Source organism: Etheostoma cragini, chromosome 15, assembly GCF_013103735.1.
Source record: "Etheostoma cragini isolate CJK2018 chromosome 15, CSU_Ecrag_1.0, whole genome shotgun sequence".
Classification (NCBI taxonomy): Eukaryota; Metazoa; Chordata; class Actinopteri; order Perciformes; family Percidae; genus Etheostoma; species Etheostoma cragini.
The window spans coordinates 10,647,438-10,669,639 of NC_048421.1; the positions used below are offsets into that span (position 1 = coordinate 10,647,438).

The 22,202-nt window shown below is 39.9% G+C and overlaps 2 protein-coding genes across 7 annotated transcripts in view; one reads left to right on the forward strand and one right to left on the reverse strand.

The window, feature by feature from the left end:
- LOC117958568 (immunoglobulin lambda-1 light chain-like) overlaps nt 1-3,506 on the reverse strand; it is a 5,753-nt gene extending 2,247 nt beyond the window's left edge. The window contains exons 1-3 of one of the 5 annotated variants that reach the window (XM_034895028.1): nt 3,155-3,206; nt 1,750-1,884; nt 1,334-1,659 (exon numbers count right to left, since the gene is read on the reverse strand). In XM_034895028.1, coding sequence (XP_034750919.1) covers nt 1,334-1,659; nt 1,750-1,789 — 366 coding nt within the window. In that variant the 5' untranslated portion in view covers nt 1,790-1,884; nt 3,155-3,206. Of the gene's footprint in view, nt 1-110; nt 256-1,333; nt 1,660-1,749; nt 1,885-2,943; nt 3,270-3,359 lie in introns of those variants that run through there. The other 4 variants (XM_034895030.1, XM_034895029.1, XM_034895033.1 and 1 more) reach the window with 4 other exon arrangements.
- A 2,095-nt stretch (nt 3,507-5,601) lies between these two features.
- The window catches only part of aatka (apoptosis-associated tyrosine kinase a), a 29,813-nt gene continuing 13,212 nt past the window's right edge, over nt 5,602-22,202 (forward strand). Inside the window, exons 1-3 of one of the 2 annotated variants that reach the window (XM_034893092.1) lie at nt 5,602-5,950; nt 6,050-6,164; nt 18,762-18,895. In XM_034893092.1, the coding sequence (XP_034748983.1) occupies nt 6,083-6,164; nt 18,762-18,895 (216 nt within the window). In that variant the 5' untranslated portion in view covers nt 5,602-5,950; nt 6,050-6,082. Of the gene's footprint in view, nt 6,165-18,761; nt 18,896-22,202 lie in introns of both variants that reach the window. The other variant, XM_034893093.1, reaches the window with a different exon arrangement.

A 22,202-nucleotide genomic window follows, 5' to 3' on the forward strand; every position in this document is an offset into this window, starting at 1 on the left:
GGTCAGCACTATCACTGCATCAACATCTGTCAACATATAGAGAAAACACATGAGTGAAAGGTTTCTGTGTGAAAATATGGGCTGTAAAAGGAAAGAGAAGTATATCTTACATGCTAGAGCAGTGATGAGAGTGCAGAGGGTCCCCAGCATGTTGGCAGTGTGTGGTGTAAACGTCCCTTACTGTCCAGCTGAGAGGTGAGCAGGGTTGGAGTGTGAGGAGAAGAGAGACTGGAGCTTATAAACCACTGAGGAGTGAAGGAGGAGGAGTTTACACACTCAACACTGTTTTTATTCATAAATAAATTACGTGGTTGTTGTTTTTTGTGTTTTCACATCACATCCACAAATCAGTTTGCTCCAGTTTGATTCTCTGTTGTTCCTGTTGGATTTGCGAGGCCTGCTGATGTCTTTTGCATCACTGTTAATAATCTCAGGGGTGATTTTGTTCGCAAGACATGAAGTAAAAAATAATCAGATGATAGCCATGTCTTCAGGTTCCTGGTTTCTCAGGATCTAGAGTAAACTACTGTTTTTCTCCAGTTTGTCTCACTTTTCTGAACTGTCTTCTCACCTTCATATTGATAAGGCCTTTGTGATCCATGTATTGGAAACATACTCCTATTTACATCTAGAGGATCTGTTAGCAGCTCAATGTAATATTTTAATTTGGTTTGGTTTTACTCTCACTCAAACAAAACGTTTAGTTTTTACTACTTTTGTCTCCTCTGTGTACTTTATGCACCATCCCTGGACCATTTTTTTAAAAACTCCTCAAACACCAACTGTTTACCTTAGCCTACACCCTCCTTTAGCTTAGACACAGTAATTCTGTAAAGTGTCCTTGGAGTTCATGAAAGAAAAATAAAAGTTATCATTATTATCATTATTATTATTATTATGAATGCAATTGGATTAAGATTTATTGCCAGTGTTAATATCATAATGATCACTACATTTGTGAATAATGTTTATTACATTCTGGGAATAAGAAGCCATTGCAAACCTTGAATATTGTTTGTATAGCAAGATACATTTATATTTACTTTAAACAATTATTTTTCCAACATTGTAATAGATTATGACTTGATTTTACTTGCAAAAATTGTGTAATGCATATGTGCAATAGACCCCTTAAATAGATCTATGGATTTATGTGATTATCCAATTAAAAGGGTTTAAAAATGTAAAAAATGCATATTTTTTATATATATAAGTGAGCATTTTACATAAATATTTGGTTGTTGGCTTCTTTTCTATTCAAGACGTATCAGAGACTCAAAAAGCAGAAGTATCTGTGAGGAGGTTTTTGTCACAGTGTAAATCACTGTGATACGTTCTCATTAACAGAGTTGTCCCATGTTTGACAGTAATACAATGCTGAGTCTCCCTCCTCCACATTGGTGATGATCAGACGATAATCTGATGTTGACTGATGATTAGATGTGAACTTTGGAGAGGTGAAACCAGAGTCATAGCGTGGAGAGCTCCAGCTGTGATAAAACCTCAGTACATACTGAGGAACTCCTCCTGGAATCTGTTTATACCAGCGAGCACCACTGTCAGTAACAGTTCCCAGGTTACAGTCCATGGTGGCTGTCTCTCCTTTCCTCACCGTGACAACAGGAGGCTTCTGTGTCACCACGGTCACACCACTCACACCTGAAATCAACAAGACGACATGGAGTCAAGAGAAACACAGACTGACGAATCCAACATGAGGTCAAAGCTGCAGTAAGTCAGCCTCCTTACATGTTAGAGCAGTGATGAGAGTGCAGAGGGTCCCCAGCATGTTGGCAGTGTGTGGTGTAAACGTCCCTTACTGTCCAGCTGAGAGGTGAGCAGGGTTGGAGTGTGAGGAGAAGAGAGACTGGAGCTTATAAACCACTGAGGAGTGAAGGAGGAGGAGTTTACACACTCAACACTGTTTGATTCATAAATAAATTACGTGGTTGTTGTTTTTTGTGTTTTCACATCACATCCACAAATCAGTTTGTTTTAGTTTAATTTGGTGTTGTTCCTGTTGGATTTGGAGGCCTGCTGATGTCTTTTCCATCATTGTTAATAATCTCAGGGGTGATTTTGTTTGCAAGATATGAAGTACAACATAATCAGATGATAGCTATGTCTTCAGGTTCATGTTTTCTCAGGATCTAGAGGAAACAACTGTTTTTCTCCAGTTTGTCTCACTTTTCTGAACTGTCCTCTCATCTTCATACTGACAAGGCCGTTGTGATCAATGTAATGGAAACATACTCATATTTACATCCAGAGGATATTTTAGCAGTTCAATGTAATATTTTAATGTGGTTTGGTTTTATTTTCACTCAAACACCATCCCTGGACATGTTTAAAAAACTCCTCAAACTGTTTACCACCTGTTTACAGCAGCCTACAGCCTCCTTTAGCTTAGACACAGTAATTCAGTAAAGTGTCCTTGGAGTTCATTAAAGGAAATTAAAAATTATTACTATTATTATTATTTTTATTATTATTTTTATTATTATTATTATTATATATGCAGTTGGATTAAGATTTATTGCCAGTGTAAATATCATAATAATCACTACATTTGTGAATACGGTTTATTACATTCTGGGAATAAGAAGCCATTGCAAACCTTGAATATTGTGTGTATAGCAAGATACATTTATATTTACTTTGAACAATTATTTTTCCAACATTGTAATAGATTATGACTTGATTTTACTTGCAAAAATTGTGTAATGCATGTGTATAATTTAGACCACTTAGATAGATCTATGGATTTATGTGATTATCCAATTAAAGGGTTTAAAAACATATACGTATGTTTTTTATATATAAGTGAGCAATTTACATAAATATTTCGCTTTTGGCTTCTTTCCTAGTCCAGATGTGTCAGGGACTCAAAAAGCAGAAGTATCTGTGAGGAGGTTTTTGTCACAGTGTAAATCACTGTGATACGTTCTCATTAACAGAGTTGTCCCATGTTTGACAGTAATACACTGCTGAGTCTCCCTCCTCCACATTGGTGATGATCAGACGATAATCTGATGTTGACTGATGATTAGATGTGAACTTTGGAGAGGAGAAACCAGAGCCATAGCTTGGAGAGCTGTTGCTGTGATAAAACCTCAGTACATACTGAGGAACTCCTCCTGGAATCTGTTTATACCAGCGAGCAGCACTGTTAGTAACAGTCCCCAGGTTACAGTCCATGGTGGCTGTCTCTCCTTTCCTCACCGTGACAACAGGAGGCTTCTGTGTTACCACGGTCACACCACTCACACCTGAAAACAACAAGACGACATGGAGTCAAGAGAAACACAGACTGATGAATCCAACATGAGGTCAAAGCTGCAGTAAGTCAGCCTCCTTACATGTTAGAGCAGTGATGAGAGTGCAGAGGGTCCCCAGCATGTTGGCAGTGTGTGCTGAGAATGGCCTTGTGACTTGGAAAGTGAGCTTACTGCTGACAGATGAGAGGGTTTGGAGGATGAGGAGAGGAGGTGCTGGAGGAGCAACTTAATACAACACGGAAACTGAGAGTGACTGACAGTGGGAGGAGCTTTGCTTATGATCTTTAATTTCAGTGTAGTTCATTTCTCTGAACTTCTAACTATTTCATAACATCAGGATTTGAAAAACTTCCCTGCAGTTTTATTGCAATGTAATTGTTATGCTTAAGTACAACTTGACAAAAACAAGTTTTTTAACAAGTTAAAAGGAGACTCCTATTGCAAGATTCAAGCTGTGGCTTTTCACACAATATTTTACAACATAGTGTGTTTCCAGTAAAGGGCAGCTTACAGAGAACTGACACTTAACCTCTTAATTTGCATGAAGCTAAATAAAGACAGGAGGCCTGCAGGTGCATCCTGCAGATGAGAGGAATCAAAAACGATACCTGACTTCTGGTGAAATCTAGGGTTGGTCCTCTTGTTTGTTTGTGTGTGTGTGTCTGTGTGTGTGTGTGTGTCTGTGTGTCTGTGTGTCTCTGTGTGTGTGTGTGTGTGTGTGTGTGTGTGTGTGTGTGTGTGTCTTTTTTAAGTTTTCAAATCAGTAAGAGTGCCCTCAGAGCGTTAATAGTAATCCAGTGCTGCTCTCTAGTGTGCATTTAACAGAATAACAACATGCTGTACTGTGTATCTTCCTTTATTTATTGCCATCAGGTTGTGCAAAATACACCATACAAAGTTACAAACTTATACATGTTTTATCTATTGAAAGATATGCATGCACAGGTCTTAAAGACTACTTGAGTAATGTTATACAATTACTTCTTCAATCAATAATTTAATTATATAAATACATTTCTTAAAGGTCCCATGACATGGTGCTTTTTGGATGCTCTTATATAGACCTTAGTGGTCCACTAATACTGTATCTTCAGTCACTTTCCCAAATTTCAGCCTTGATGCAGAACTAGAACCAATAGAGCCACTTGCCACTTTTGACCTCATAAGGGGCCAGATTCCAGATCAGCCCATCGTACCTTTCATTTTCTCAAAGGCAGGGCAGGATACCCAGGGCTAGGTTTGGACCTCTCACCATTTCTAGTCACTGGGGGATCAAAGACAGGCTGGGCGAACGCATATTAATGTTAAAAAACTAGTAAAATGAAATTTTCATGCCACAGTAAAATGTGCTGCTCAAATTAATCCCACACCACACGCACACCCGCAGTACCCTCACTAGCAGGATTCCTTTATTATTATTATTATTATTATTATTATTATTATTATTATTATTATTATTATTATTATTATTATTATTAAAACATACTAAGCGATACAAACAATGAAATTACATTACATAGAAAAAATGAAATAAAAAGAGGTACATGAAAACATAAATTTACAATTAGACAGAGGTTTCAGGGGAAAAAAATCTCTACAGTGTCCAACATTTAAATACTTTTTTATTATCCAATGAGAAGTGGCTTTAGTTGAAAAGGTACAAGATAAGGAAATGAATAAGAAAACGTCTGCTTGTGAATACATATACAGTATACATTTGACATACAGAATGATTAAATTAATTAGCTACTCAAGAGGACCATTTCCTGAATTATGGTAAAAACAGTTGATTCCTTTAAGGTGTAGACCAAGTTTATGGGTTCCAAGAAGTAAGACTCCAAATCTGTCTCAATTTTTTGGGATATTTCACAATAAAAAATGTGTGTTTTAATATTCTGTTTACATTATGTACAAGAAGTGTCGGCAAGTTTAGCAACAAGATGATTAGTGGGCTATATGGGAAACATTTGGAGACTTATTTAGCTTCGTTAGACACACGGTACTTATACGATAGGAGCCAAGCCCTTCTCCAATTTATGTTCTCAATTTTAGATCTCCACAAAAACTAGCCCTTTGGCACAAATGTATTCTTTCTCTGAAAAATGCTTTTGTTACAGTAGCATGATTCCTCTAGAAAGGACAGCGTCAGGGGGGATGTCACACACAAAATCACGCGGCTGCCCCCTTCAACATAAAAGAAAACCAGTCTTCTGTCAGGTATGCACGTTTTTATTTTGAAAGCCGTAAACGGAAGTCTTTGTATAATGAATGTTGCTTGACACTGGTGCAAAATGTCGCTCATTCGTTCTGTACCGAAGCTGAAACCCAAATGCGCATCACTGACTGAAGAATCTTTTTTTTTTTTTTAAAGTACCAGCTACTTTCTCCAAAAACGGCATGTGAGGCTACATCTAGCACGGGACAAGCAGCAACGAGAGGTTTATTTTGAAAGGGACACTAATGGGAGATAACCAAATGTTTGGAGCAGTCAACATTATACAGTTTAAAATTGGTAAATAACGGGTGACACTAAATCGGTCCAGCAGTCAGATGTAAGAGGTTTTGTTGTCAAGCAAGTAACTGAGAGAGGAAATGAAAATGACTGTCAACATCTGTGTCCAAATCTGTTCCAACTGAAGGGGGAGCAGGATTTTCGGGAGGCTCTCTTTGAGGTGTGATTGAATAAAATGCTGCGCATTACCCATTCTATTACATGGTACGTGAATCCGAAACGCACCTCGGGAATTTATTCTTGATCTTTTTGTGTTCAGGCTTTTGCTGTCTTCTGCAGCGTAACGAGGAGGATGTTCTTTGCCCTACATGCGATTGTCATGTCTTCGGCTTTTTTCAATCCCAGTTTTGCCTTCAGCTCCCACTTTGATACAGGTAAGGGTCAAACTGATAAACGAGGGCGTTTATCCATTCATGGCTGCATACCTGCTTGAGATTTACATGTTTCTCCACTGAATCTGGGGTTTGATGCAAGACCATGCACACTGCGTCTTGGTGCTATATACAGCGTGTTCTCTTAGTCACCAGCAGCAGCATAATTGCCATATCATCACCATAGTGAATATAAAAATATTAGCTCAGGCATGGATGTTTTACAGCCATAATTCTTTTATAGCTAGGTGACAATTGGGTTAAAAGTTGTTCCTGCACAGATTCTGCATAGTCCTATATACAGCCCTGCAGGGAGTATGTGCATGTATGTTATGATCAGGGTGTGTGCCTGTTAACTGACAACAACATTACAGAGGTGACCTGCTAACAAAGTGCATTGCTGTACTGCTTGAGGTTGCGGTTCTTGGTGCCCATTTGGATACAGCTTTTAATCAACCCTTGGGTGTCAGGTTTTATGGGAAGGAAAAGCCAGGTGCTGCTGCAGTGCTACGGGACCACCGAGAAGGAAGTCATGGCTGCCCTGTTTGAGGGCTTGAATTAGAGCAGAATAAATAACTGTGTACAATTGTAAACAGGACTGAGAGAGTCCTTGCACTGGGCGCAGTGTGCTGAGCGTACAAATGACAGTAAGTCCACTAGCTCTTAAGTTCCAGGCTCCATCTGTCCTCTCCGAACCCCACTCTCTCAGTGGTCCCTCTTTGTCCAATTATTCCAATCTAATCTACCTTCCTGTGACCCAGTTCTCATTCTTTGCATCTCTTCTCTGTTGTCCCTCAGAATGTGACCCTCAAAGGGGGTCCACTTAAAGTCAAATATTTATAGAAGGTATGTCGTCCCTTTGCATTTTGGAATTTTCTGTGCTTACAATACCACTGTAAGGCATTATAGCAAGAAATAAAAGCTGTAGATGTTTTATCATGTAAAGCACTATAGCAAGATAAGTGTTGTGTTAACAGAACATTTCCATGTATAGTAATGATGTTTTAACCATCGCATGGAGAGCTTTTGGATGCAAAACTACAAGACAAATGTTAGGTTAGTAAATAAATCTCCAGGACACTGTTAATATAAGACTGAAATAGGTAGTACATTGATATGACATCACAGCCTTGAAGGATGTGTTCATAGGTAATGACGGACCGGTTCCAGATGTTATTCCGCTTGGCTTTGAAATACACTGCACAGAAACACAGTGTTTTAGTGTTTAGCAACTTGGAAAACCATGACAAAAGCACTTCTTGAGAATGTGTAGTTGGTTCTGAGCTGGCTATCACTGGTTCTGTGCTGTGAAATATGATACAAACCTACCAGAGGAGTGCAATCTTTTAATTTGAAGCAGGGTAAATGGTTCCCAACTGAATTATGGGTAAAATGTGTGCTGTCTGTGGCTCTTCTGGGGGATCTTCTAATTGTCTTGGTATTTTCTTTCTGGAGGAGATTTCAGCTTTTGAACATTTCCCCTGAGAGATGTGCATTGAAATGTGAATATTTCTTTTTCAACTGACCCTGAGTAGGTGAATGAATAGCCTCGGTGACAGGTCAGGGTGGAATCGGCACTTGGATTGGTTAGTTTTCGGAGGAGGGTGGGCCATGAATGGGCACGTGCATGTAGCTTGTATGTAGCTGGAGTAGAGGATGGTGTCTGGATTGGCGCCCCCCTGTCTTAATGATCTACATTTCTCATTAGAGCAGCAGTGGTCGTGTTCCTTCCTAGTACTTTCGCTGAGAATCAATGTTGCCTAGGCGATGGAGGGGGCGTGTGAGGAGGAACCAGTCATTTTCATTGCCAGTGCTAAGGACAGAGAAGCGCAAGAGTCCCTTAAAGGGGAGGGACACACAGTATTCAATCAGCTGTAGTTGCTGAATATGCTGTCTTTGAGGCTGAGGAGTAGATAATATGTAATATGATAAAACACACTTAGATTTACAAACACAAAATCCAGTGTTTGAACTGTAGCACTGCTCATGCCGCCCTACACAACCGAACTTCTTCCCTATGCCAGGGCTATCTAAGAACATAGTGTGCTCTTGATCACAATCCGTTGAACCTCTGCACACACTCACACAAACAGCAACTCATGCGCAAACACACACCCAGACAGAGGAAAACAACTATGGGGCCAGGTCAGTTGTCACATTGCATTGCATTATATAAGCCATCAACATGGACAGACGCACCGTAGCAGGATTTTTGATCTCCTGACCGTATCAGCTCTTACATGCTGGGGCTTGGTTTATGTGCGGCTGGCGGGGAAGTCGGGTGTATATGTGTGTTATTCTGCACCAATGACTACCTGCAGCTTGCACCTGGGTTTCCACAGCTTCAGCACCTCGGAGAGTTCTCCCATCAAGAAAGGGAGCAAATGTGTATGAAGGGTTGAAAACCTGGCTGCATGTTAATAGAATTAATATGTAATTGCTTGTCTTCTGTTAGGGGAAATAGAAGACAGAGTGACCTGGAAGGCAGCACCGATACATCAACAAGCTGACAATGCAGCAACCGTGGGAGACAGTCTGTCAGCAGTCTCCTTTTGGTGCCCGGAGGTGGCAGTGGCAGCTAGTGTGCACATTATGGATGGTATCTTAGTGTAGACGCAAAACAACACACACTGTCACATGCACACACACACACACACGCAGCGTGATGCACAATGCACATTCCACATGCAGGAAAATTGTTCACATGCCCTTGCATGCTCATGGACACACCACTGCAAGTTCTAACCAAGGTGGAACTGACACAGGAGAGGAAAGATGTTAAAAATGCTGTGTCTTGACTTGCTCACAGAGCTCCTCCCACTGACACGGTCAGTGCAAGCCAGCCACCGCTGACTATTTGATTATTCATCTCTCCATGTGTAACCAAGCACTTTAGTTACATAAGTCAGCCTCTGGGGGAACTAGAATAAGAATGAAGTGGATTGAAGCAGTCAAGAGAAACTATCTATGTCTCCTCTATGTGCTCTCTGTGTGATGATGTAGGGGGATGTGGGTTTTCTTAGTGTCACAGTCAATAAAGGCTTGTGCATGTGCAATTGCATACTTAATGGGCTTCATGCAGTATTTAATTCGTCGCTAAGTATCATTTCTTGCTGTCGAATTTAAATGCTAGAGCAACCTGAAAGCCATTTAGCAAGCAGTTCACACAGTGCTGGATGGAAGCGGAGATGGTTGCTGGTTACGAACCAAGGTTGAGGTGTGGTGGGCTGATTTTAGGGTTGTTATATGATGGTGATAAATCAAGAGGGAAAAGCAAATGCATGCTTGTTCATGTGTTCAAAAAGACCGCTTCAAATTGGTTAGACAAGTGGAAGACATTTGGGCAGAAAGTGTGACTGTGTGAATTCACTGCCTGTGTGTCCGAGTGGGGGTGTGTGCTTAACATCAGGAAACCAAGAAGAGTATAGGAGGAATAATGAGTGCACGGTAGCCAGCATAACTCGCACAAATTTGGTTTACTCGGTTTGTTTTTCTTGACACGAATGCCCGCGTAGACGCACGCATGCATGCACGCACACACAAACACAGACACACACACACACAAACACACTGCCATTGTCTGCATCATGAGACTCTGGCCTGAAATGTCATTCCAAGCACATATTTCTATGTCTGCATATGGTTTGCACATGCATCTAATTTGTGTTTATTAGCCAGAAGCCTAACACACACAGGGCCCAATCTCTCCTTCCCGGAGTGTGTGTGTGTGCAGAACTGTGTTTTGTCAGATCTGTGTGAAGATGCTTTAGTCATAGATGATACTATACAGGTAACATTGTTTCAACCTATATATTGCCTTTATATATGTCAGACATTAACTGAACATGTTAATTAGAGTTCTGCTACTTGTTGTTAAATCAGGAATTGCTAAAGCTTAAATAAAAATATTTATTATCTGTCTTTCCATTTAACCAAATGGTGAGGAAGTTCTCAATGGCATTCATCGTGTCCAAAAATCCCAACTGCGATATCACACATTAACATTTCACCGTGTGATTTTGAAAACTACATATCCTAATGGTATTTATTTAACTATAGTCATACCAACAGCTACCTCTAATTTTGATTTTTTTCACTGTCACGCATGTCGAAATGTGTGACTGTTCAAAATTAGCATTCAGTTGACAGAAAACAATATTCAGTTGTGTAGTACTGTGGACAGAGACTATGTGTCCTTCATTAGGGTTTCTAAAAGCTCTGCTAAATATGTCTTTTGCAAGTGGTTGATCTGGTATGTTAAAGTTACCACGTGCAGCATTCTCTGTTATCTTTTAAATAATTATGAGGATTGTTATGTCAGTATTTAAAAAGATTGATAGCACCTATCTCATGGGATTGTTAATGCTTGTTCTCTTCAGAATTTACGTTGTTTCCTCCTGCACTTGAATTAAGAGGATACAAATATTTTCAGTCCATTCATTCAACTGTGTTTCTCAGCTTTGATTACATTTCTTCAGATGGAACAGTATCTCTGATTCTTTTGTGCTCCATTATAATTATCCATTTCAGCAGATTTTCTTCCAAATTTGACCCAACAGCCCACTCTGCAAAATGCAGAATAGAGGCCAGTCTCCTTTACAATTATCCGTCATATCTATAATTAAAATGATGTCTGAAAGGAATGAATGCAATGCCCTGGTTAGGAACTCAAAAGGTCCATCCATCAAAGACAGAGTTGATGTTCAGAGCATTTTTTTCCAGCAGGATGCCCTTGCCCGTGCTGTTGTGGGACGGACATGACAGATCTGTAATGTTGATCCATGAAGATCCTCCTGGGCTCTCACTCCCAGTTAATGGCAGTTATCATGGCTCTACGCAGGGCAGCACATCCCTCTGCCATCTGCAGTCTTTTACACAGAGCATTACTAGAAAATGGCAGAGGGATGTACATGGGTGGAGGTTACGGTAACATGCTATTAATCATGTTATGCTGTTACTCTTGCTGTCAACTGGAGAGTGACATGTGTGCACATGTGTGTATGTGTGTGTTCGCAGAGTGCTTCCTCCTGTGCACCTCTCCATGTTAAGCCCTCCATCATCACAGTCTGATGCTATTTGCTCTGCCCTTCTCTCTCATTTTCTTTCAACCTTGCAACTTCTGCTTTGGTTCTCCTTCTTCTCCTTTCTCCAGAGCATTTTCTTTCCCTTCCCCTGTCAAAACTCCTGATCTCTACCCTTTTTATGCAGCCTGTAACAGAGGGTTGCTGTCGGACGTCTTTCTCTCTAACCACTTGAGCCAACAATTGATCCATAACGATTGTCCTCATGATTTCTGGAGTGGAGAATCAATATTTAGCTTGGCTTATATACCGAAAGAAATTCTAATTGAGCTGTAAGCCAATTGTTTTCAATGTTATTCTGTTGAAGGCCGCACCTGTCATCCAACAACTTCCAGTCAATTATTATATCTCTAAAGTTTTTCTGCATGTGTGTGTTTGTTGATTTATATACTTTATGTAAATTGTTTTGCCCTGTTCCTGCTTCCTCCTGACTGACCTGTAATTCATAACCTAAGGTCACACTCCTCTCCTGTCCAGTCTACTGTATCTTAAGCACTTCCCAACCATCCTTCTTACATCACCATTGTGTTTATGTGTGAGTGTATGTTGTGTTTGGAAGCCACTTGGTGCAGCCCAGGCAGGGCAGATGGAGGAGCTTGTTTGCCCCTACAGCACTGTCCAAAGTTAAGAGCATGCTCAGAGAGATTTAAGTCTTTTTGCTCTCTTTGTGTGTGTTATGTTTACCCATTAGGAAGCATTGAGCAGAGGTGGAAGGGCATTTAAGTTGCTGGATAATAGCTAGCCTCCTGTTGCATACGGTGAAATTAGCCTCCACAGAAAAAAACTTCCCACAGTCCTCTTTGCTATATATTCCATGCAGCTTGGTCATTATTGCCACCTGGACATAATTCTAAGCCACCGTAGCCTTCCTAGCAGACACACAGCTCAGTCCACTGCCACTGACCACACATCACATGGAGACTTTTACATAACACGATAGCTGCATACTGTATGTCCCTATTTGTAACCAATCTATTAAATGCTAGCTGCAGTTGAAACTGTATATCACCCTGTCCTCCCTCCCCCACTTTTTGTCTCCCCCACTATTTTTCCTCAAGACGATTTGATCGCAGTTGTGTGTAGTTTGGCACGCTGCCCACCCTGCAGCACTGTCATTACTTGGTCTCTTGGTCAAAAACAAGAAGTGGTGTGTATGCATAGCAACAATACTAGCTAGAAAGTTAAAAAAGGGACAGACAGACGGGAGGTATGTGGTAAAGCATGCTACATTATTGGTGGTGTGTTTGAACTCCAGGACCTCTTCATTGACTTGGGGTTGATGCTGTCAGGAGCAGCAACTACCCACTGCTCTTAGTTACCACGGAAACTTCAAAGTTATCCTACGCAGCCAAGTGCAACACCTTGACTAGGCTTTCTATGTGGGTTCACGTTCTTAGGCTCAAGTGTGGATACAAACACATGGCTCGGCCCTGGCCTTGATACAAGTGTAGGAGGCATTGCAATATGCCTCACTCTGCCTTGAAGAAAAGTCCTATTTTCTCTCAACAATCCTTGCACTGTTTCCTCTCGACCTCTCCTACACGTGTCCATTTGAAACAGATTTGTTGAATGCACTATGAGCTTTATCATGTATACCAGTTGGTAAATATCCCAGCAGCTGTAGAACTGACATTAAGTTGCTAAAGCTGCACAGCAACAGAAAGTCCTACCTCACTGCTGCATGCTTTATTTATGATCTACCATGAAAAGCTCAGTGGCTGTGCTTAACACACTACCATTCTCATCTTGTACATACACGCATGAATACACCATTGAAATAAGCATTCTTTTTTCCTCCTTGGGCCTCTGTCTCTCTACATGTCTATATTTCTCTGTCGTTGTACATTACTTTCTGGAAGTAATACTCTTGTTAGCTTTTGCATTTTATGGGAATTATTCAGTTGCATAGAAACATGCATTAACATATATATAACTTGACAGCACAAACTAGAATTAATTAATCCAAGCTATTGAAGTTGAGTAAAACCGACCCGGTGCAGGGGGGAAAAGTTAAATGAAGCAAGACTTTTATTGATAAGTCTCACTTTTGGAAGAAATGAAAGCTACAGCAATGGCCTCCTCATTGATTCATCCTCTTTACACCTACAACTTTTTTCCTTCTTTCATTCCTCTCTTCATCCCACTGCGTCCTCCTCATTGTCGGCCTGAAGTGTGGAGGTGGCTGGGTGCCTCTATCGCTCTCCCCTCCAGTTTGTCAGGACATGGCTCATCTTCCTCAAGTCCTCAAGACAGCTTTTTAATAAAGCGGGAATGAGCCTGGCTTTAAGTGCTTTATTTTCATTTTGGCATGCAGCTGGTGAAGTAATGTGTGCTTCTCAAATATTTATGGAGGACCCTGGGTCGTTGCTCTCTCATAGTTATTCAGACAGGGTTAGAGAGGAATTCTTTATATGCTGCATTTATGAAAATAGTGCCACAGATTCTTCTCTGGATGACAATTTTAGACTTTTTTGGGGTGAATAAACACTTGCTAAAGGTATGTAGTTGAAGTGGCTATTTGTAAATTTCAGTTTGTTCTAGTGGCCGCTTTTGACAAAATCTGTAGTGTTTTTACGACACCTGCTGTTGTAAAGATCTGTTCTTTACATTGCTGTATTGCCCATTGTGTTACTGAAATGGTGTTACTGAGAAGTCATACAGTTGCGATGAATATTTGCAAATCATTGATTTACAACAAGAGAATACGTTACAGATGCATCATTGCATTTTAAGTGTTGTAAATGTTAACTTTTCCTGGATGTCATGGGCTTATGGTATTATTGTAACGCTGAAAACATCAACAACAATTTGTCACATTTAGCTTCAAAAAATGTTTAAAAAACTGGTAGGAATTGTTGAGGGTCACGTTTTTGCACATTTACAACAATATTTGACAACTTAGATATTTTAAATATTAAATGTTACACCTAAATGTTACACCTAAATGTTAAATCTAAATGTTAAATCTAAATCTAAATGCTAAATCTAAATGTTAAATTTAAAGCTAAATCTAAATGTTAAATCTAAATGTAAATGTAAATGTTAAATGTTAAATGTTAAATCTAAATCTAAATGTTAAATGTAAAAGTGGCTACAGGTCATAATTCCCACACTCCTCATAAAATTGACACTAAAAACTCAAAGTACTCTTCAAATACAGTTTCTCCAAACTATTAGCATGATAATCCATGTCCAAGAGTCTATGTCCCCAGATGAGTTGGTTTTTATTTGTTATTTGACCCTATGAACACACACTGACCTCCTCAAGCTTTTATTTTGGTACTTTGGAATTTCGAATTTGCATAATAGTTAAGTATTTAATTTCACTCTAAACATTTTGATTCAACATTTAGATTTAGATTTAAAATTAGATTCAACACAGAAATAAAAGATGGGTGCTGAATGGAAGGTGTACATATTTAATGTAGGCTACTGACTTACAACCACAGTGCACATTTTAAAGTTATTTTATGAATGAAATAGACATATTACATACCTCAGGCCAATTCTGAGTGAGTTTTGAATCCTTTAAAATCCTGTAATTGTCTCTATCTGTTGAAAGCCTGCCAGTTGTCTGCCACTTTCACTTTCCTTTTTATCTGTGATGATTTGCCCCAGTATCAGCTATAACCATAACAAATAACTTCTAAATTAAAGAAAAATACAATTAGGCATTTACAAAGAAATTCTTCTAATTCCTTCTACCTTTTACCTGGCTGGATACGCTAAAACAGCCAAGACTGTCCACTTCCTATTTCAAGATAAAAAGTTGCATATTGTTGCTTTCAATGTTAAGGGAAGATATCATTTTTAAAGATACTGAACACTGTTAAAAGAAAATAGAATAATTGTGTGTAACAATGGCCTAAAACTTGACAAAAACAAAAAAACAGAGCAAATTATTAACCTCAAGGGCTCACACATCATGACGAACAACTTAATAGAAATTCCAATGTGTTTTTTATGTGTGTTTTATGTTGTGTCCTTCGGTGTGCCCCAAGTTAGATGTGAATATTGATTCCTGTTTCCCTTATCAGCCTCTACACAATGTGTCTTGTCACCACCCACTCAGGCTGTGTTGTGGTATGTAATGGTTCCAGAAAGGGCACTGCTTGGGCTAGCTTACCCCCTCTTTTCCACTTCACAGACACTTTCACATGGAGACACAAGCACACAATCTGTCACAGCACAACACGAGGATATAGACGGGACAAAGTGGCTGTGTATGAGGCATCCGCAAAAATGTGTTTCTTTCGAAAGTGGGGAGATAAAGAGGAGGCATGAGGTTTACAGCACCGTGAATGGCATTCAACTAATATGCATTGGCCAGCAACATTGTTACCATGGTAATTTTTTGGCGGGTCAGTGCCCAAACACACACACACACACACACACACACACACATCCTGTAGTTCTTAAAAAAAGGTTTCAAGTAGGAACCTGGATGCATTGTGCCTGTCTGTTTTCATCTGCCCGTGTATGTGTGTGTGTGTGTGTGTGTGTGTGTGTGTGTGTGTGTGTGTGTGTGTCTGCCTGTGCAAGTGTGAGTGTAGGCTTTGTGGCTGTGACCTCAGGGTCAAGCTTTGGTTGTAACTGTGCTGTTTGGGCCACAGGAGCTGTCAGGTCTGGAAAAGTCAGTGTGTTCCTCACAACCAAATGGGTCAGGACTACTGAGTCTCAGTCAGTGAGCTGGAACAGTACGTACACGCACACGTGTGATACGCACACGCATCACACACCACAACTCCAAGCACTGTGCCCAATTGGTCCATTTGGGCACAGTGCTTGTGTTGTTCTCACAAGTATACAAAAAATAAAGGGAATCTTGGCATGAGGACATGTGCCAGTCCCCTTCTTTAACAGGGTATGATGAATAGATTTGGAGCGCATACTGTATAGAAAGAGAACATGTCATCCACATGGGTAGCAGGCCGAGGACATGGGCACTTCAAAGGTACACATTAGGGTTGGGGGAAAAAAATGATACAGCATAGTATTACGATATTTTCCATGGCAATACTGTATTGATACACGGACGCCAAGTATCAATCTTTTATTAAAGAAATTGCACGTGAGAATTTTACTTTTGGGTACTAGAATGATAAAATCAACTGCGTTTTAAGTCCACTAGATGGTGCAGTTGAGTTTTATTTCTGTTGAGGTCAGCAGTTTTCCTTTGGGGAAATTATTTGAAGTTGAAAAAAAAGGTAATAAATTTCAATGTAATGCAGAATATAGCGATATGTTTAAAATTGCAATCAATATGATATGTAGACATAAGTCTCGAGATAATATGATACCTTGGAGTGATTCTCAGCCCTAGTTGACATGTTGGCGTATGGGTGTGCTGACAGATGAGGGAGTTCTGCCAGATTGCTGTGGTTGGCTAGTTAAGTTTACTTGTGAGTTTAGTGCTAACAATCGATATATTTGGTTTCTTTTTTTTTATCACAAAAATACATGTTGTGGAAAAACTGTTAAAAGTGAGAACTAGGAACAGAGATGCATACAGTTTAGATAAGGAACACTGCATTGAATTGCTGTCTATAAAACGGTAAAGTTTTTCTCATTGGGAACAAATGAAAAAACACACTGGCGCTCAGAAAGAAACGCTATATGGACACAGGCCCTAAATCTGTCTTTTGTAAATCGCTCAACTATGTGGAAGTCTAATACTAAATTGCTGGAATAACCCTTAAATTAAAATATTTCACAGGGCAGTTCCATGTGGCAACCCCTCCTCTATGGTTTTATAGAGCTCATGGAGTTGTTTCACTACTCTACTTTTTTTGTCTCAGCATTTATAGCCTGAAGGTTGATCCTTGTCTGTGTGTCAAAAACACTAAATACCAGCTACTTGAGTGAAGAGAGACCCAATTTTGAAGCTACATGTAGATGAGGAAAAGTAGACACAACGTAAAGAACAATGCAACATTTTTCTCTTGTATGTGCAAAGTTTGAAATCTGTCTCCATCCTACTATGCGTTATGTCAGCACTTTCTTACATAATGTATGTGGGTTTCTATAGGGGCACACTACAAGAATTAGACAGCAAGGACAATGCAGTAGGCAGCAACAACGTATGGGGGGCACAAAGAAGTGAAGTAGGGATAAAACAGGCCGAACAGAGGGTGATGTATGGTGTACAGGGAAAGAGAGGGTCACTGTTTTACACTCCTGCTCCTCATTCAACTTAGTAGGACAGTAGGCCACTCTTTAAAATAGCGTATTAGTGACTAGTTAAAAAATGTAAACGGACTATTGGTAAACAAAATGGGACACTAAATAATACAAACAGTCAAATGAGAAAATCAATGCTCCATTATCTCATTTGAAAGCATTTAATATGACTGAAGGTCGGATATGTGTCCTTGTTATATTTTATACATGTCGGAGGCTACAGTAGAGCTTTCCTCATCGCTCCCAGTAGATGGCTAATGCATGCAGTGGTTAGTTGATGTAGTAAAAATAACCACTGAGTGTCCAATACTTCATTGACTGAGGTGTAGTCCATCACCCCTTTGTTGTTTAAATGCAGGCGCGCAAATGTTTGCAATGCAGTGGACCTTGATGCAGATGTTAACAAAACGTCATGTAGATATGGAGTTTTTCCATAAAATAGATCAGCTCAATTATGAAAATTAAAAATGTCAACATGTTGAGGATAGGGTAGATTGAATGTGTTCAGTGAAGGTTTTGATCTCTTTTGCTCTTCCTCCCTGTTTCATTCTTCCTCCCTCTCTTCTCTTTCATCTGTTCTGGCAGAAGGTTTAAAGCTGGAAATCAGATTATGTGGATGTCCTCAGCTACTTGAGGCTAAAAGTCAGGCTGGCACATGTGCTGCAAATTTGCGCACTACAGCATAAAACAATGACCGATGGTGAATAACTCACACAATGGGAAAATAATTACACACAATTACCAATAAGCATGTGTGTGCTCTCTGTTTATTGGCCACTGACCCACACAAAACATGTGTTTGATAAACTGCGGTTGAATAAGAACCTTATTTCAAAATGCTGTGCACTTAGACATAACTACATACGTTTCATTGTGTGTTGGTATTTAATTGTGTGCATTGTTCTGAAATGCAGTTACTCCAATTAAATAAATGGTGGGTTGTACTTTGAATGGTTTCTTTGAAGGTGATGCATGCCAGGCATTGCAGGGGCATTTCAGAAAATGAAAAGCAAATTATAGCATTTTTCATTCATCAGATGTTTACATTGAGACATAATGAGCCACTAACACCTACTCTGCTGCTTTATTAAATTATTATCCCGAGGGAGTCATGTTTGTAGTAGTGTGAACCTTTTAGCCTTAAAGATTCAGAGTGCATTGAAACTAGTATAATTAAAACACAGGAACTTCCAATGGCTATGAATGGGAAGCACAAGATATAAGTCACAGGAATCTTTCTTCAAGCTGCCAATAAAATGCTCACAAATGACTGCAGTTTGCCATCTGATACCTGTGCTGTCCACCATTTTAACACTGGCATTATCCTTCTGTGTTGCAGACGGGGCTCCGCTGAGCGAGCTGTCGTGGCCTTCATCCCTGGCGGTTGTAGCTGTCTCCTTCTCTGGCCTCTTCACTTTCGTCTTCCTCATGCTGGCCTGCCTCTGCTGCAAGAAGGGCGACATCGGCTTCAAGGTGAGCTCACTGCCGCTCCCTGCTGGAACGGCTGAGGAGAACACAAAGTGTGTTCACAATGGATGGGAATCCTGGCCAGTGAGTGACAAAAAGGGAAAGGGAACTAATACTTTTAAGGTATCAAATGTGTGTTACTATTGCTAACACAAAGATGTGAAAAAAATCACCTTCATAAACTGCAATTCAACCTCTTTTTAGTCTTTCATTAAGTAAAGGCTGAATTGAGGTTCTTTGAAGAAGAAATACTTCATTTTAAATGTTTACATATACATTCAATTTTGTTTAAAAAAGTAATAATGAAATGTCAAACTGCAACCAACTGTTGTTTTCATTATGGATTTACCGATTAATGTAACACTGATAAGCACTTGGTACCGGTAACACTCTACATTAGACCTGATTCTCCGATGTGACAGGATGATGATTGTTAATTGATACAACTCCCTAACCTACATTTACTTTAAATGCTGAAGGACTACTGCCTTAATTGTATGCAAGTAATTCCACCAAGTCCCCTTCTTATCCCAGGCTGACAACGCTGTCTCTATATTGCCTTCAGCTACTACCATGGCTCGGCCATGCTGTGCCAAACATCAGCGTTGAACTGAGCAGGTCATGAGGACTAACAGAGCCTGACACAGGCAAGGGGCATATGGAGAAGGAGAGGGAGGAGGAACCCAATACTCGCTGTACTGGCTGCTTCTTGTCGTTACTAGTTCCCTTACTGCTTGCTGCTCCTGTTATGGCATTATCGCCAAAACATATTTTTCATTTTGGTCATTAATTTTAATGTTTGTAACTCGTCTTTCAGCCCCGACTGAAAATCCTTCTGTTAAGATCACTTATGCACATTTTTGTAATTTGAATCCACAATGTTCAGAATGGAGGGAATAAAAACCATTTTGACTTGGGTCGATAAGAGAGCTGCAGGAGGAAGAGGAGAGGACATGTGAGAGGTTGAGAGCAGAGCAGCTTGTTTCTGCGTGTGGTAAGAGTCAGGTCTGTGCTGTAGGCTGGGAACAGCCTGTGGTAGGTAGATGCTGCAGGTACATCAGTGTTGCTAATGAGCACAGCATAGGCAGGCTCCATTAACAACTTCTTGACATTCCATATATGTATGTGTGTGTGTGTGTGTGTACCCAGCCCACAACAGTCTGTCTCATTATGTAAGCATATATTTTAATAACCTGCTGGAACAGTGGTAGTCTTGGTCTGTGTCTGCTTTCCATTGGCTTACTTTTTACAGTGAAAAGACTAATGGCAAAATAATGGCTCTTGCGACTCATTTTGACATGATCAACCAGGGCTCCACCTTGAGTGTGGTTCATATACATATGTGACACTATTGATTCTTGCAGGGATAGTGTCTTATGCACCCTGTTACCAGATAGTTCACAGTGAACAGTTAGTTACAATACAGCTCAAAGTATTTTATTGTAAAGATACATTAAAAGATGGGAGGATAGTTTTACAAAATCATTGGTCAAAGGTAGCAGGCACAAGTATCCTTTTTATGAATGTTGTATGAGTTGTTAATAGCAATAGGTGGAAAATAACAGCATTCATTTAACCTCAGGTAGTCTATGTTGGTTCATGTGCAGCTTTACTGAGTTCATGTGACTCGTTCCAAACTGTGGGTCATAGAAGTAAATGTGATGGAGAAAAAAACAAATGAAAGGATTACAATAACAAGAAAGTGCATTGTAACTGTGGTCACTAACAATGAATCTTCTGTCAGAGGAGCACAACTTTCAATTCTCGCAATTTAAAATGAAAATATTCTAATTTATTTGGGTTATGCTAAACCAGTACAAAACAAATTGTCACTTTACTGAATAAAATATAATGCTTGTTGTCTTGATTATAGTTCAATTCAATTCCAGACTATCAAAAGATAAACTATCAAATATTTTCTTGCTCTCTTAGTTTGGCAGCAAACATCATAGAATGGTCAAACAGTTCCCACTCTTTTTGGCACCGGCTCGTCACTCAACAGCTCACTTGTGTGCTCAAGGTGTGCAGTCTTGTGGGACTGCAAAATTGCACCGCTGCGCCATCCACAAAGCTTCATTATTCCTCTCCATCGCTGTACTCTTACTGGAGCGCGTAGAGTGAGGCTGGGCATTAAGTGCTTTCTAAACTGAAGGCTCTCATGGGAGCTATGCAACGCTGACTCACAGCCAGCTGCTCGCGTTCACACTTTGCTCAGAGAATGGCAGATGGTTCCCTTGAATGATAAACACACATATAGAAACTCCTATATACACAGTCACTGGTGTTTTTGGACACCTGTAAATACACAAACACAACACAAACATGATTAGCCATTAAATATTTCATAATAGTCCACTGTGCAACTCCTGCTCTCCTTTTTCCTCTTTCCCCCCTTTTTTCTTTTAACTTCTTCTCCTTTCTTGACATGTGTAGTTTCTGCAAGTGGGAGATAGGCTTGTAGTAAATAACAGCTCCTTAACCAGCAGATTCATAGATGGGTGGATGGCTCAGTGGTTGTGAACGGAACACTATTGCCAGCCAAGTTTCCCAAGATAGCCACACAGTCTGAGAAACTGCTAACAACATTGACTTGAAGATCATTGAGTGATGTTGCTTTGTGTAGGAGGACACGGACAGGACAGCATCAAGAGGGGCTTTAAATGAAATCATACATTTAATGGAAAGAGGGAGGCTGTGATTCTAATCTGATGTCTGCTGTAACCTAAAAAATCAAACAGACAAGGAAATCATTATAAGTGCAGCATGCCATTCAATGGTGGCAGTGCTGCTGTGATCTTGGTCACTTCGGTTTCTATTCAGTCAAGCTTGCCTCAATCCCTCAATCATGTCGCATTAGGAAGTAATGCAAATAGGTAGAGTTGCACTATTTCCAAACAGACACATAGTTAAAGATGCACAAACAATATACATTTGCAAAAACAATGCAATTATAATTGAACATGATGGTCTTATAGAGCTCATGGAGTTCTTCCACTACTGTACTTTTTGTCTTAGAATTGATAGCCAGAAGGCTGATCCTTGTCTGTTGGTTAAAAACACTAAATAATAGCTACTTGGGTGAAAACAGAGACGATTTTGAAGCTACATGTGGAAGAGGAAAAGGAGAGACAACGTAAAGGAAAATGCAACATTTTTCTCTTGTATGTGCAAAGTTTGAAATCTGTCTCCTTCCTACTATGCGTTATGTCAGCACTTTCTTACATACTGTATGTGGGTTTCTAAAGGGGCACACTACAAGAATTAGACAGCAAGGACAATGCAGTAGACAGCAACAATGTGTGTTTGGGGGGGG